Source organism: Oncorhynchus kisutch, linkage group LG11, assembly GCF_002021735.2.
Source record: "Oncorhynchus kisutch isolate 150728-3 linkage group LG11, Okis_V2, whole genome shotgun sequence".
In the NCBI taxonomy this organism is placed as follows: domain Eukaryota; kingdom Metazoa; phylum Chordata; class Actinopteri; order Salmoniformes; family Salmonidae; genus Oncorhynchus; species Oncorhynchus kisutch.
In genome coordinates, this window is record NC_034184.2 from 82739006 (window position 1) to 82754613 (window position 15608).

Genomic DNA, 15608 nt, shown 5'->3' on the forward strand with positions numbered 1-15608 from the left:
ACACTGGAGGTTACACACACACACACACTGGAGGTTACACACACACACACACACACACACACACACACACACACACACACACACTGGAGGTCACACACACACACACACACACACACACACACTGGAGGTTACACACACACACACACACACACACACACTGGAGGTTACACACACACACACACACACACACACACAGGAGGTTACACACACACACGCACACACACACACACACAGGAGGTTACACACACACACACACACACACACACACACAGGAGGTTACACACACACACACACACACACACACACACACTGGAGGTTACACACACACACACACACACACACTGGAGGTTACACACACACACACACTGGAGGTTACACACACACACACACACACACACACACACACACTGGAGGTTACACACACACACACACACACACACACACACACACACAGGAGGTTACACACACACACACACACACACACACACACTGGAGGTTACACACACACACACACACACACACACAGGAGGTTACACACACACACACACACACACAGGAGGTTACACACACACACACACACACACACACACACACACACAGGAGGTTACACACACACACACACACACTGGAGGTTACACACACACACACACACACAGGAGGTTACACACACACACACACACACACACACACACACATACACACTGGAGGTTACACACACACACACTGGAGGTTACACACACACACACACACACACTGGAGGTTACACACACACACACACACTGGAGGTTACACACACACACACTGGAGGTTACACACACACTGGAGGTTACACACACACACACACACACAGGAGGTTACACACACACACACAGGAGGTTACACACACACACACTGGAGGTTACACACACACACACACACACACACTGGAGGTTACACACACACTGGAGGTTACACACACACACACACACACACCACACACTGGAGGTTACACACACACACACTGGAGGTTACACACACACACACACTGGAGGTTACACACACACACACACTGGAGGTTACACACACACACACACACTGGAGGTTACACACACACACACACACACACACACACACACTGGAGGTTACACACACACACACACACACACACACACACTGGAGGTTACACACACACACACACTGGAGGTTACACACACACACACACACACACACACACACTGGAGGTTACACACACACACACACACACACACACACACAGGAGGTTACACACACACACGCACACACACACACACACAGGAGGTTACACACACACACACACACACACACACACACACACACACAGGAGGTTACACACACACACACACACACACACACACACACTGGAGGTTACACACACACACACACACACACACACACACTGGAGGTTACACACACACACACACACTGGAGGTTACACACACACACACACACACACACACACACACACTGGAGGTTACACACACACACACACACACACACAGGAGGTTACACACACACACACACACACACACAGGAGGTTACACACACACACACACACACAGGAGGTTACACACACACACACACACACACACACACACACACACAGGAGGTTACACACACACACACACACACACACACTGGAGGTTACACACACACACACACACACACACACAGGAGGTTACACACACACACACACACACACACACACTGGAGGTTACACACACACACACACACACACACACACACACACAGGAGGTTACACACACACACACACACACACACAGGAGGTTACACACACACACACACACACACACACACTGGAGGTTACACACACACACACACACACACAGACACACACACACACTGGAGGTTACACACACACACACACAGGTTTATTTCAGAACTTGTGTTTTGTTGCTTTATTTTTGTTGCTCTTGATGAGAAAGTGCCCGAGGGGAAAATAACTACTTGTCCTGGTAGAGTAGGAAGAAAATGCAACCTCGCTCTCGACACATACCTACACACACCTACACGCACGTACACACACCTACACGCACGTACACACACCTACACGCACGTACACGCACGTACACACACCTACACGCACGTACACACACCTACACACACCTACACACACCTACACGCACGTACACACACCTACACGCACGTACACACACGTACACACACCTACACGCACCTACACACACCTACAAACACCTACAAACACCTACACACACCTACACACACCTACACACACCTACACACACCTACACACACCTTTTCTCCCATTCAGATCAATGACGCTCAGACTGACTAACCATGGTGACACTTTACACTGTCTGACTGGGACAGGAGTTAAACCCCTCAATACTGCCTGACTGTCTGACTGGGAAAGGAGTTATACCCCTCAATGCTGACTGACTGTCTGACTGGGACAGGAGTTATACCTCTCAAAACTGACTGACTGGGACAGGAGTTATACCTCTCAATACTGTCTGACTGGGACAGGAGTTATACCCCTCAATACTGTCTGACTGTCTGACTGGGACAGGAGTTATACCACTCAATACTGACTGACTGGGACAGAAATACTGACTGACTGGGACAGGAGTTATACCACTCAATACTGACTGACTGGGACAGGAGTTATACCCCTCAATACTGACTGACTGTCTGACTGGGCCAGGAGTTATACCCATCAATACTGACTGACTGTCTGACTGGGACAGGAGTTATACCCCTCAATACTGACTGACTGGGACAGGAGTTATACCCCTCAATACTGACTGACTGGGACAGGAGTTATACCCCTCAATACTGCCTGACTGTCTGACTGGGACAGGAGTTATACCCCTCAATACTGTCTGTCTGGGACAGGAGTTATACCCCTCAATACTGACTGACTGGGACAGGAGTTATACCCCTCAATACTGACTGACTGTCTGACTGGGACAGGAGTTATACCCCTCAATACTGACTGACTGGGACAGGAGTTATACCCCTCAATACTGACTGACTGTCTGACTGGGACAGGAGTTATACCCCTCAATGCTGACTGAATGTCTGACTGGGACAGGAGTTATACCCCTCAATACTGTCTGACTGGGACCGGAGTTATACCCCTCAATACTGACTGACTGTCTGACTGGGACAGGAGTTATACCCCTCAATGCTGACTGACTGGGACAGGAGTTATACCCCTCAATACTGACTGACTGTCTGACTGGGACAGGAGTTATACCCCTCAATAGTGTCTGACTGGGACAGGAGTTATACCCCTCAATACTGACTGACTGGGACAGGAGTTATACCCCTCAATACTGACTGACTGTCTGACTGGGACAGGAGTTATACCCCTCAATACTGCCTGACTGTCTGACTGGGACAGGAGTTATACCCCTCAATAATGTCTGACTGGGACAGGAGTTATACCCCTCAATACTGACTGACTGGGACAGGAGTTATACCCCTCAATACTGCCTGACTGTCTGACTGGGACAGGAGTTATACCCCTCAATACTGTCTGACTGGGACAGGAGTTATACCTCTCAAAACTGACTGACTGGGACAGGAGTTATACCTCTCAATACTGTCTGACTGGGACAGGAGTTATACCCCTCAATACTGTCTGACTGTCTGACTGGGACAGGAGTTATACCACTCAATACTGACTGACTGGGACAGAAATACTGACTGACTGGGACAGGAGTTATACCCCTCAATACTGCCTGACTGTCTGACTGGGACAGGAGTTATACCCCTCAATACTGTCTGTCTGGGACAGGAGTTATACCCCTCAATACTGACTGACTGGGACAGGAGTTATACCCCTCAATACTGACTGACTGTCTGACTGGGACAGGAGTTATACCCCTCAATACTGACTGACTGGGACAGGAGTTATACCCCTCAATACTGACTGACTGTCTGACTGGGACAGGAGTTATACCCCTCAATGCTGACTGAATGTCTGACTGGGACAGGAGTTATACCCCTCAATACTGTCTGACTGGGACCGGAGTTATACCCCTCAATACTGACTGACTGTCTGACTGGGACAGGAGTTATACCCCTCAATGCTGACTGACTGGGACAGGAGTTATACCCCTCAATACTGACTGACTGTCTGACTGGGACAGGAGTTATACCCCTCAATAGTGTCTGACTGGGACAGGAGTTATACCCCTCAATACTGACTGACTGGGACAGGAGTTATACCCCTCAATACTGACTGACTGTCTGACTGGGACAGGAGTTATACCCCTCAATACTGCCTGACTGTCTGACTGGGACAGGAGTTATACCCCTCAATAATGTCTGACTGGGACAGGAGTTATACCCCTCAATACTGACTGACTGGGACAGGAGTTATACCCCTCAATACTGCCTGACTGTCTGACTGGGACAGGAGTTATACCCCTCAATACTGTCTGACTGGGACAGGAGTTATACCTCTCAAAACTGACTGACTGGGACAGGAGTTATACCTCTCAATACTGTCTGACTGGGACAGGAGTTATACCCCTCAATACTGTCTGACTGTCTGACTGGGACAGGAGTTATACCACTCAATACTGACTGACTGGGACAGAAATACTGACTGACTGGGACAGGAGTTATACCACTCAATACTGACTGACTGGGCCAGGAGTTATACCCATCAATACTGACTGACTGTCTGACTGGGACAGGAGTTATACCCCTCAATACTGACTGACTGGGACAGGAGTTATACCCCTCAATACTGACTGACTGGGACAGGAGTTATACCCCTCAATACTGCCTGACTGTCTGACTGGGACAGGAGTTATACCCCTCAATACTGTCTGTCTGGGACAGGAGTTATACCCCTCAATACTGACTGACTGGGACAGGAGTTATACCCCTCAATACTGACTGACTGTCTGACTGGGACAGGAGTTATACCCCTCAATACTGACTGACTGGGACAGGAGTTATACCCCTCAATACTGACTGACTGTCTGACTGGGACAGGAGTTATACCCCTCAATACTGTCTGACTGGGACAGGAGTTATACCCCTCAATACTGACTGACTGTCTGACTGGGACAGGAGTTATACCCCTCAATGCTGACTGGCTGTCTGACTGGGACAGGAGTTATACCCCTCAATACTGTCTGACTGGGACAGGAGTTATACCCCTCAATACTGACTGACTGGGACAGGAGTTATACCCCTCAATACTGACTGACTGTCTGACTGGGACAGGAGTTATACCCCTCAATAGTGTCTGACTGGGACAGGAGTTATACCCCTCAATACTGACTGACTGGGACAGGAGTTATACCCCTCAATACTGACTGACTGTCTGACTGGGACAGGAGTTATACCCCTCAATACTGCCTGACTGTCTGACTGGGACAGGAGTTATACCCCTCAATAATGTCTGACTGGGACAGGAGTTATACCCCTCAATACTGACTGACTGGGACAGGAGTTATACCCCTCAATACTGCCTGACTGTCTGACTGGGACAGGAGTTATACCCCTCAATACTGTCTGACTGGGACAGGAGTTATACCCCTCAATACTGTCTGACTGGGACAGGAGTTATACCCCTCAATACTGACTGACTGGGACAGGAGTTATACCCCTCAATACTGACTGACTGTCTGACTGAGACAGGAGTTGTACCACTTGTCGTGTCTTTGGCTTTGCCGGATTAAGTGATACGACATGCTATTCTATAAAATCCTTTCTCTGTAATTAATATTGCCTGATTGAGCTAATCATGTAAATGTAATTAACTAGAGAGTCGGGGCACCATGAAATAATATTTTTTGAGCGGTTATCTACTGAATAAACTTTTAAAGACCTGGTAATCTTTTATATCAATAGCAGTCAATATTAAACGTCACCTTATTTCAGTCTCATCTGAAAGTTGTAAATTCTTGGTTATGTTCACGAACCATGGCTAACAAGTTGAATCAGCAATTCAAAATTTGGTTTAATTATTTATTTATTAAATACCTAACTAATCACACAGAATTACATATACACAGAATGAAACATACCTTGATTACAAATTATGTCATAAAGGAAAAGGTTCCTAGTGGAGGGAACGGATATGACAGCTGGTTACACAAAGAAAAGGGTCTGGGTTTGAGTGAAAGAGCGGGAAGACTGAAGAACAAAGGGAGAAGCTATGCTATTGTAATAAATACAGAATATTATGCATTCTAAATTACTGCGCATTTGGAAAAGGAAAATGCAATAAATATTTACTCTGAGCTGCGCTTCAATAGGTTGGTGGTAGATGGATGGCCGTGTTGCCCAACAGAGTCCTTTGTCCTTTGAAGAGTGTCTCTAGTGGTGAACGGGAAACGTTGTAGTGTCGTCGTTGTGTGGTAGACGGGAAACTCTGTCCGTCCTTTCCTAGCCCACGTTTACAGCGGCCGCTGCTAACTCAACGAGTTCAAAGTTCATACCATTCGCAACCAAAGCTCACGCTGAGGTTGGCTTCGTTCATTAGTTATTATCTGAATCTTTCTGACATCGGACCGTCGTCCTAATGTACTCGGAACAGAAGGTTACATTTTCGTCATGGCTTTATATAGGAAGGGAGAGGAGGGTGTGTTTCATAGTTTATAACCAATGTCTCTACACAGGGGCAGGCCACTGACTGAGCAGAGCCATAACCTTATGGAAACCCAAATCTCTCATTTGGAAGCTAAAATTACATTTAATCTTTTCACAAATAATTTTATATTTAAACATTTGAATTGCACAACAATTCCATGTGAATCTGATAACTATAATGTGTAGACTTTCCCAGATACAGTTTAGGTCGCCCTGTCATCAGTCATAATGTCTCAGATGACAACCGAACTGACATCCTATTCATTAAGTACCAACACATATTTTCAACTGGTTCTATTACTGAAATGTTGTTCCTTTCCCCCACTTGTTTGATGTTCCCAGACTCTCTGTTTCATAAAAGCTATTCAAGAGTCCCTCATGTAGAGTCAAGAGAGAGGGAAGGGAGAAAGGTATTTATGGGGGGGGGTCATAAACCTTACCCACAGGCCAACGTCATGACACACTCAATACTGACTATCTGTCTGACTTGTAGGGACATTAAACACTGTCTATCAGGCTGTGTGTCTCTTTGGACATACTGTATCACTCTAATCATCAATTTCTCTTCTCCTTCCAGGGTCCAGCTGGTTTGAAGGGAGGAGAAGGACCTCAGGGTCCATCAGGCCCCGTGGTATGTAAACATCTGTCTGTCACCTATCACCACCTGTCTGTTGTTAATGTGAAGCATCTACCTGTCACCTACCACCACCTACCTACCTGTCTGTTGTTAATGTGAAGTATATACCTGTCTGTTGTTCATGTGAAGTATATACCTGTCTGTTGTTAATGTGAAGTATATACCTGTCTGTTGTTAATGTGAAGGGGATGTTTCGGCAGGTGTCAGAGGGTCTTCAGATATCAGGGTTACTGAGGGGGATATATTCCATACCACTGTCAATGATAGAAGTACAACACAGTGCGTCAGCCTAAGCTGTTCTTACTGTGTTGTTTTGGTTCTTTTTTGGAGGTAGCCATTAGTCTAGGATCAATATTGTCTCACAGCAGGATGCAATGAAGATCCTTGTCCTAGTAGCCTAGTGGTTAAGAGCGTTGGGCCAGTAACTGAAAGGTCAATGGTTTGAAGAGGCGACAAGGTGAACAATCTGTCAATGTGCCCTTGAGCAAGGCACTTAACCTGTTCCTGTAAGTCGATCTGGATAAAAGAGTCTGCTAAATGGGAGTTCCCGAGTGGCGCAGTGGTCTAAGGTACTGCATCTCAGCGCTAGCGGTGTCACTACAGACCCTGGTTCGATTCCAGGCTGTATCACAACCGTTTGTGATTGGGAGTCCCATAGAGCGGCGGACAGCCCAGTGTCGTCCGGGTTTGGCCGGGGTAGGCAGTCATTGTAATTAAGAATTTGTTCTTAACTGAGTTGCCTAGTTACATAAAGGTTCAATAAAACATAAACACAAATAAAATATAAAATATTCTGTAATAATGACTCCCACCACTAGAGGGCTGTTTTATCCCTTGACGAATAGACAGGCAGGATCCCACCTATTTTCAGTGATAACTTCGGGGTCCTGATTTTCTAATTGCTTCGTCTTAACGTCTGAACATACACTCGATTCATATTGTCACAGTGTAATGTCTCTTTAGATAGCTTGACAGTGGGCTCAAAGATTAGACCAGACATGTGAGGGTGGTCTTCGGGTGGACTGAATTAGACTGTTTGAGGAAAACATGATTGTTATACTGATATGAAATTAATTCAATGTAACATATTGCTATTTCCAGTAGCAATGATTCCAATGCATACCCTGCTTCTGGGAAGTCAGTGTTTGACTTAACATTGTGATTTCTTGGGGTCAGTCGCAAGAGAAGTTAGAAATACCTAATGTGAAGCGGTCATGCAGGAAGTGAAATAAAAAATTGGGATTGTTTACTACCGGCCCATCTGTGATGTGCTCTGCTCCCAGCCTGTGAGGTGAACGAGAGCCTGGGTCCACTCCATACTGACTCACCCCGCTGTCTAAGCATCCAGACACTCCCAAGTCCGGTGCAGTTTGTTTGTCATATGCACAGGAGTCACACGGTGCACAGTACATTGAAATGCTTATTTTGCAGGTTCACTGTTGACAATCACGATAGGTTTCCATCCATTTGGCGACAGATTTCCATGTGAATATTCTATAAATCGGCATTAAAGAAAATATGTGCATTTTTCCACCAGTGACGTGTTTCCGCCAAGCACACTTATTGCAGTGTGTGGTGTCATAGTGCAAACAAAATGTACTTTTTCCCCTTAAGTTTTCATGTGTTGAATTAAAATCGAATAAAAATCGAAAGTTCAATGTGTTTCCATCGCATTTTCAACTCTACCGCTAGTTTTGTAACAAACACTTTTGCGTTAAATAGCAAATGTGCCAACAGCTCACAGAAACAGTGCGGGTTGTCTAGTCTACGTCTTCGTGATGAGATTATTATGGATAAGAGCGAGTATATTTTTAATTTGTCAAACGGCAGTCAAGCCTCGACCATCGTGTCATCAGAATAAGACCCTCGATATTTATTGAAAAGGAGCATCTAGCTCATCATCTTGCCCTTTCAACACCCTGTGAAGTTCATTATAACTCATTTCAACTGTAGCCTAATAAACTGCATGGTTTTCTAAGTCGTAGTGGAAGGACCACACACCATATTATCATGTGACTCCAAGTTTATTTCTTGCATAATAATATTTTACGACACAAAACGATGTTGAATGAACACATTATCTGTCTGCGTTTATACCATTTTACTGACCGTGCTGCTGCTCCAGTTTCAACTTCCACCTGACCGTGCTGCTGCTCCAGTTTCAACTGTTCTGCCTTATTATTATTATACGACCATGCTGGTCATTTATGAACATTTGAACATCTTGGCCATGTTCTGTTATAATCTCGACCCGGCACAGCCAGAAGAGGACTGGCCACCCCACATAGCCTGGTTCCTCTAGGTTTCTTCCTAGGTTTTGGCCTTTCTAGGGAGTTTTTCCTAGCCACCGTGCTTCTACACCTGCATTGCTTGCTGTTTGGGGTTTTAGGCTGGGTTTCTGTACAGCACTTTGAGATATCAGCTGATGTATGAAGGGCTATATAAATTTGATTTGATTTGATTTTACCTAAACAAAATAGGTTTTTATATGGTATGACTTTACTCACATAAAAACTGTGGATGTAAACCTGGTTAGTGTCACGATTCAGAGGAGATCTCCCAACCTGCCACCACTGGATGCGTCCCAACACTCTACACCACCTCCCTCCCCTTCCCAACCTGCCACTTGTAGTGCCACTGAGCTACGTACACAGCCAGTCAGACAGGATGTGTCCCAACACTCTACACCACCTCCCTCCCCTTCCCAACCTGCCACTTGTAGTGCCACTGAGCTACGTACACAGCCAGTCAGACAGGATGTGTCCCAACACTCTACAGCACACTGCAGCTCTCACCTTGCTTCCTTCTCTTCGTTACCTGATCCGAGAGAACATTAAAAGTCGATCTAGTGGACACACTGGACACTTTAATAAATGGATCACTAGTCACTTTAAACAATGGATCACTAGTCACTTTAAACAATGGATCACTAGTCACTTTAAACAATGGATCACTAGCCACTTTAAACAATGGATCACTAGTCATTTTAAACAATGGATCACTAGTCACTTTAAACAATGGATCACTAGTCACTTTAAACAATGGATCACTAGCCACTTTAAACAATGGATCACTAGTCACTTTAAACAATGGATCACTAGTCACTTTAAACAATGGATCACTAGTCACTTTAAACAATGGATCACTAGTCACTTTAAACAATGGATCACTAGTCACTTTAAACAATGGATCACTAGTCACTTTAAACAATGGATCACTAGTCACTTTAAACAATGGATCACTAGCCACTTTAAACAATGGATCACTAGTCACTTTAAACAATGGATCACTAGCCACTTTAAACAATGGATCACTAGTCACTTTAAACAAAGCCACTTTAAATAATGTTTACATATATTACAGGGCCTTGCAAAACTATTCATCCCCCTTGGCGTTTTTCCTATTTTATTGCCTTACAACCTGTCATTTAACTTGATTTTTATTTGGATTTCATGTAATGGACAGACACAAAATAGTCCAAATTGGTGAAGTGAAAAAAAAAAAAAACGTGTATTTTTTTTTTTAAATAAATAAACGGAAAACTGGTGCGTGCATATGTACTCACCCATTTGCTATGAAGCCCCTAAATAAAATATGGTTCAACCATTTACCTTCAGAAGTCCACCTGTGTGCAAACTAAGTGTCACATGATCTGTCACATGATCTCAGTATATAGTCACATTTTCTGAAAGGCCCCAGAGTCTGCAACACCACTAAGCAAGGGGCACCACCAAGCAAGCAGCACTATGAAGACCAAGGAGCTCTCCAAACAGTTCAGGGACACAGTTGTGGAGAAGTACACATCAGGGTTGGGTTATAAAAAAAATATCAGAAACTTTCAACATCCCACTGATTTTTTTTAAATGGAAAGAATATGGCACCACAGCAAACCTGCCAAGAGAGGGCCGCCCACCAAAACTCAGACCAAAGATAACCCTGAAGGAGCTGCAAAGCTCCACAATGGAGATTGGAGTATCTGTCCATAGGACCACTTTAAAACAATTAGCAAACATGTTTGGTATTCGCCAAAAGGCATGTGGGAGACTCCCCAAACATATGAAAGAAAGTACTCTAATCAGATGAGATCAAATTGAGCTTTTTGGCCATCAAGGAAAACACTATGTCTGATGCAAACCCAACACATCCCATTACCCCAAGAATACCATCCCCACAGTGAAGCATGGTGGTGGTGTAGTGCTTCTCGTTGGTGGAAGGAGAGGATGACCAAAATGCAGCGTGGTAAGTGTTCATCATGTTTTAATTGAACAAACTGAACACTACACAAAACAACAACGAAGAGAAAAATAAACAGAAATTAAACACCCACAACCAAAATGGGGAAACAGGCTGCCTAAGTATGATTCTCAATCAGAGACAACGAACGACACCTGCCTCTGATTGAGAACCATACTAGGCCAAACACATAACCACAACATAGAAAAAGGAACATAGACTACCCATCCCAACTCACACCCTGACCAACCTAACACAAAGACATAAAAATGGAACTGAGGTCAGAACGTGACAAGTACCCCCCCCCCCCCCCCCCAAAGGTGCAGACTCCGGCCACAACACCTGAACCTATAGGGGAGGGTATGGGTGGGTGTCCGTCCGCGGTGGCGGCTCTGGCGTGGGACGTGGACCCCACTCCACCATAGTCTTGGCCCACTTAAGTGGCGCCTTTGGAGCAGCGACCCTCGCCGCGAACTCGGACTGGGGACCCTTGCAGCGAGCCCCGAATAGATGGGAGACTCTGGCAGCGCCGGACAGGCGGGAGACTCTGGCAGCGCCGGACAGGCGGGAGACTCCGGCAGCGCCGAACAGGCGGGAGACTCCGGCAGCGCCGGACAGGCGGGAGACTCCGGCAGCGCCGTAGTGAAGGGCGGCTCTGGCAGCTCCTGACTGATGGGCGGCTCTGGCAGCTCAGGACAGACTGGAGGCTTTGGCAACGCTGGACAGGAGGGAGACTCTGGAAGCGCTGGACAGGAGGGAGACTCTGGAAGTGCTGGACAGGAGGGAGGAGACGGAGAGACAGCCTGGTACGTGGAGGAGGCACCGGATGGACCAGACCGTGGAGGCGCACTGCAGGCCTCGAGCACCGAGCCTGCATAACCTGTCTTGGCTGGATACTCCCCGTAGCCCGGCAAGTGCGCCGGGGTGGAACAGACCACACTGGGCTGAGCTGGCGAACTGGGGACACCGTGCGTAGGGCTGGTGCCATATACCCCGGGCCAAGGAGACGCACTGGAGACCAGATGCGCTGAGCCGGCTTCATAGCTCCTGTCTCGATGCCCACTCTAGCCCGGCCGATACGAGGAGCTGCGATGTAGCGCACCAGGCTATGCCTGTGCACTGGGGACACCGTGCGCCTCACGGCATAACACGGTGCCTGCCCGATCCACCTCTCTCCACGGAAAGCACGGGGAGTTGGCTCAGGTCTCCTACCTGACTTAGCCACACTCCCCGTGTGACCACCCCAATACATTTTTGGGGCTGCCTCTCGGGCTTCCTTGCCAGCCGTGTCAACTCCTCATAATGCCGCCACTCGGCTTTGGCGATATTCCTCAGCCTGTGCCCAGGGTCCCTTTCCGTCCAAAATCTCCTCCCATGTCCAGGAGTCCAGAACCCTCTGCTCCTGGTTACCACGCTGCTTGGTCCGGTTGTGGTGGGTGATTCTGTAAAGCTTCTCTTTGGTGGAAGGAGACAATGACCAAAATGCAGCATGGTAAGTGTTCGTCATGTTTTAATTGAACAAACTGAACACTACACAAAATAATAACGAAGAGAAAATGAAACAGTTCTGCCAGGTGAACAGACACTAAACAGAAATTAAACACCCACAACCAAAATGGGGAAAACAGGCTCCCTTAGTATGATACTTAATCAGAGACAACGAATGACACCTGCCTCTGATTGAGAACCGTACTAGGCCAAACGCATAGAAATATAACATAGAAAAAAGAACATAGACTACCCACCCCAACTCACGCCCTGATCAACCTAACACAAAGACATAAAAAAGGAACTAAGGTCAGAACGTTACAGGTGGTGGCAGCATCGTGCTGTGGGGATGTTTTTCATTGGCAGGGACTGGGAAACTGGTCAGAATTGAAGGAATGATGGATGGTGCTAAATACAGGAATGTTCTTGAGGGAAACCTGTTTCAGTCTTCCAGAGATTTGAGACTGGGACAGAGGTTCACCTTCCAGCAGGACGATGACCCTAAGCATACTGCTAAAGCAACACTCGAGTGGTTTAAGGGGAAACATTAAATGTATTGGAATGGCCTAGTCAAAGCCCAGACCTCAATCCAATTGAGAATCTGTTTTATGACTTAAATATTGATGCAGCTGAACCCATCCAACTTGAAGGAGCTGGAGCAGTTTTGCCTTGAAGAATGAGCAAAAATCCCAGTGGCTAGATGTGCCAAGCTCATAGAGACATAGCCCAAGAGACTTGCACCTGTAATTGCTGCAAAAGGTGGCTCTACAAAGTATTCACTTTGTGGGGGGGGGGGGGGGTGAATAGTTATGCACGCTCAAGTTTTCCATTTTTTTTGTGTCTTATTTCTTGTTTGTTTCACAATAAAAAATATTTTGCATCTTCCAAGTGGTAGGCATGTTGTGTAAATAAAAATCATACAACCCCCCCCAAAAAATCTATTTTAATTCCAGGATGTAAGGCAACAAAATAGGAATATTGAGAAGGATGGTGAATACTTTCGCGAGCCACTGTACATTACTCATATCACATTATATACTGTATTTTATACAATCTACTGCACCTTGCCTATCCCGCTCGGCCATCGCTCATTCATATATTTATATGTACATATTCTCATTCACCCCTTTAGTTTTGTTTGATTACTTGTTAGATTTGGGTGTATTAGGTAGTTGTTGGGAATTGTTAGATAATTATTTGGATATTACTGCACTGTTGGAACTAGAAGCACAAGCATTTCCCTTCACTCGCATTAACATCTGCTAACCATTTGTATGTGACCAATAAAAATGTGATTTGATTTTACACAGACTATCTATACTTCTCCCTGAGGAAAGGAGACAAGAAAGACCAGCTATATAAGGGTATAGGCACACACCCCGAGCCCATAGTGTTGTTGGGATATAGCCATATTCACTAGCACTAACTGAGCTCCAGGCGACACCGACAGCCTCCCTCCCTGTTGGAACATTCGCTTGCTGTGCACCAGGCAGAGGCAGCATGTGAAGAGAAGAGCCCTGAAGACTTCAGCAGTCAGTCAGTTCCACACTCAGTAGTCAGATCACTCCTCAGGGCTAGATTAAGACTACCTGCCAGACTGCCTGCTCCCTTCCGCCTCTCTCCCTCAATCTCTCTGAGACCTGCTGCTCAGTTCTGCTCAGAGAGGAGAGGCTAGCTAATGATAATGCTTCTAAAGAAAAGGGAGAATGGCTATGAGTGACTAAAAGCGAGACCCCCTCTCTTCAGAAATGACCCGTACTATATTGTCGTTTTCTACGTTTGATACTGGCTGGATCATACAGTGCTTCTGAAAAAGGTTTATATTTTCCATCGAGGTAGAAGCCATCAGCGGTGGTATTTTAATCATTCTAATGTTGGATTCCGACTGATATATATAGTTTTTAACATGAATTTAACTAGGCAAGTCAATTAAGAGCAAATTCTTATTTTCAATGACGGCCTAGAAACAGTGGGTTACCTGTCTGTTCAGGGGCAGAACGACAGATTTGTACCTTGTCAGCTCGGGAATTCAATCTTGCAACCTTTCGGTTACTAGTCCAACGCTCTAACCACTAGGCTACCCTGCTGCCTCTACACTCTAACCACTAGGCTACCCTGCTGCCTCTACACTCTAACCACTAGGCTACCCTGCTGCCTCTACACTCTAACCACTAGGCTACCCTGCTGCCTCTACACTCTAACCACTAGGATACATGCCACCTCTACACTCTAACCACTAGGCTACCTGCCGCCTCTACACTCTAACCACTAGGCTACCCTGCTGCCTCTACACTCTAACCACTAGGCTACCCTGCTGCCTCTACACTCTAACCACTAGGCTACCCTGCTGCCTCTACACTCTAACCACTAGGCTACCCTGCTGCCTATACACTCTAACCACTAGGATACATGCCACCTCTACACTCTAACCACTAGGCTACCTGCCTCCTCTACACTCTAACCACTAGGCTACCTGCCGCCTCTACACTCTAACCACTAGGCTACCCTGCCACCTCTACACTCTAACCACTAGGCTACCCTGCCACGCCTACACTCTAACCACTAGGCTACCTGTCGCCTCTACACTCTAACCACTAGGCTACCCTGCCACCTCTACACTCTAACCACTAGGCTA

At 46.3% G+C, this 15608-nt stretch overlaps 1 protein-coding gene across 1 annotated transcript in view; it reads left to right on the top strand.

Annotated features, from left to right (window-relative positions):
- Positions 1 to 15608, top strand: part of LOC109875786 (collagen alpha-1(XI) chain-like) — a 241229-nt gene that overhangs the window by 153024 nt on the left and 72597 nt on the right. The window contains 1 exon segment of the mRNA XM_031836411.1: positions 7193 to 7246. Within this exon segment, the coding sequence (XP_031692271.1) occupies positions 7193 to 7246 (54 nt within the window).